This window comes from Triticum aestivum, chromosome 2B, assembly GCF_018294505.1.
Source record: "Triticum aestivum cultivar Chinese Spring chromosome 2B, IWGSC CS RefSeq v2.1, whole genome shotgun sequence".
Lineage (NCBI taxonomy): Eukaryota > Viridiplantae > Streptophyta > Magnoliopsida > Poales > Poaceae > Triticum > Triticum aestivum.
The window spans coordinates 11,741,178-11,743,061 of NC_057798.1; the positions used below are offsets into that span (position 1 = coordinate 11,741,178).

The window sequence follows — 1,884 nt, forward strand, 5'->3', positions numbered from 1 at the left end:
CCATGGCAGCTGTCCTCATGGTGCTAGTAACCACGAGAGCGCTATGGTATCTGCTTTGGAGGCCGTATGCCGTGGCCAGGTGGTTCCGACGGCAGGGCATCAGAGGTCCGCCTTACAATCTCCTGGTTGGGTCCCTGCCGGAGTGCCAGAAGATGATTGTCGCCGGGAGAGCCAAGGATCTGGACACCATCTCCCACGACTGCATCACTACCGTGCAACCCTTCTTCCAGAAATGGGCCTCCATGTATGGTAATTACTTGAATATTGTCTCTACTCTCTACCTACCTACTCAATCACTATAGCCTACAAGTGTGTGCATTATTATATATAAATATATATAAATCGTGTATGTACAATAATCAGGGAAAACATTCCTATACTGGCTGGGGCCGACACCAGCACTGTGCTCTACGGACATGGAGCTGGTGAAGAAAGTGTTAACCGACAGGACGGACATGTTCCAAAAAGACTACTCAAATCCTAGCCTGGAAGCGGTTCTGGGGAATGGGGTTGTATTTGCAAACGGACACGACTGGAAGCGGCGGCGCAAATTCATCCACCCGGCTTTCAACCAAGAGAAGATCAAGGTTACTTCGTACCAATTTTTATTTTATTTTTATTTCTATTTTTGAACATACTGGAACGACGTTGGTTTGTTCGCAATTCTCAAGAGGGTGTTTGTGTTCACAGTCCATGTCAGCAATAACGTTGGAGTGCACACAGCAGACAATGGAACGGTGGCGCAACAGGCAGCAAGCCGAGATAGACATGATGCACGACTCCGACGAGATAGCCATGAGTGTCATTGCGAGAGTGATGTTGGGCAAGTGCTACAAGGAGGCCTGGGAGGTGTTCATCGCCGGAAAGGAGCAGCTGAAGCTAGCTACTTATGCGTTTGCGGATCCTCCGGTACCTGGATTATGGTATGTATGTAACGAGAACTCGAAGGAGTATCTAATCTTGAACTAAATCGATCAAATAAATTAACTCTTGAAATGAATAATTTTGTGATTGATTCCAGGTACCTGCCAACACGTCGCAACCGTCGGGCATGGTATCTTGACAAGCTTGTGAAACATAAGATCTCACAGATCATAGAGGCGCGACTCGCTAGCGGCGTCTACGAAGATGACCTGCTCGGGCAGATGCTGCAGCTGCAGCTGCAAACATGTAGCAGCGGCAGCACCGAGACCCTGAGCACCGAGGAGATGGTTGGCGAGTGCAGGACTTTCTTCGCGGCTGGGTACGAAACCAGTGCCAGCCTCATTACCTGGGCGATGTTCCTGCTCGCCAGCTACCCACGGTGGCAGGAGATGGTCAGGGAGGAGGTCGTCCGGGAATATCCTGCTCACCGGTTACCCATAGGTGACGCCCTCGGCAAGTTGAAGCTGGTATGCTACGCACGTACATACTCCCACCTTCTAAATTATATATGGTGCATATAATAACTTTCTAAAATATAACTTCCTTAACTGTGATCGTGTTTATAGAAAAAATGTGAACATTTACAAAATGAACATAAACCATATCAAAATATATTTCATGACAAATATAATTATATTGATTTGATATTGTAGATGTTGATAATTATTATTTCTATATAAAGATGGTCAAAGCATAACTTTAAAAATGTATTATATACACTATAATTTTGCCAGGACTTAGGCTGGTCATAGTGGGGAGTAACTTAGACTAGTGTCATGCATATGACACTAGCATAAGTTACTACCTCCATAATGCAAAGTAATATAGTAGTAGTATCATAGATCGCTTCATTTATTATTTCATAGGCTCATTTGCCTCGGGAAGCGCTATGTTACAATAACATATTATGTTACCATAAGCAACTCTTTGCTCATTAAATACTTGCCACATAAGCAAAAT

The 1,884-nt window shown here is 44.9% G+C and overlaps 1 protein-coding gene across 2 annotated transcripts in view; it reads left to right on the plus strand.

Annotated features, from left to right (window-relative positions):
• Window positions 1-2: 2 nt before the first annotated feature.
• The window catches only part of LOC123039929 (cytochrome P450 709B2), a 3,350-nt gene continuing 1,468 nt past the window's right edge, over window positions 3-1,884 (plus strand). The window contains exons 1-4 of one of the 2 annotated variants that reach the window (XM_044462907.1): window positions 3-249; window positions 364-587; window positions 691-923; window positions 1,022-1,391. In XM_044462907.1, the coding sequence (XP_044318842.1) occupies window positions 3-249; window positions 364-587; window positions 691-923; window positions 1,022-1,391 (1,074 nt within the window). The remainder of the gene's footprint in view (window positions 250-363; window positions 588-690; window positions 924-1,021; window positions 1,392-1,884) is intronic. The other variant, XM_044462906.1, reaches the window with a different exon arrangement.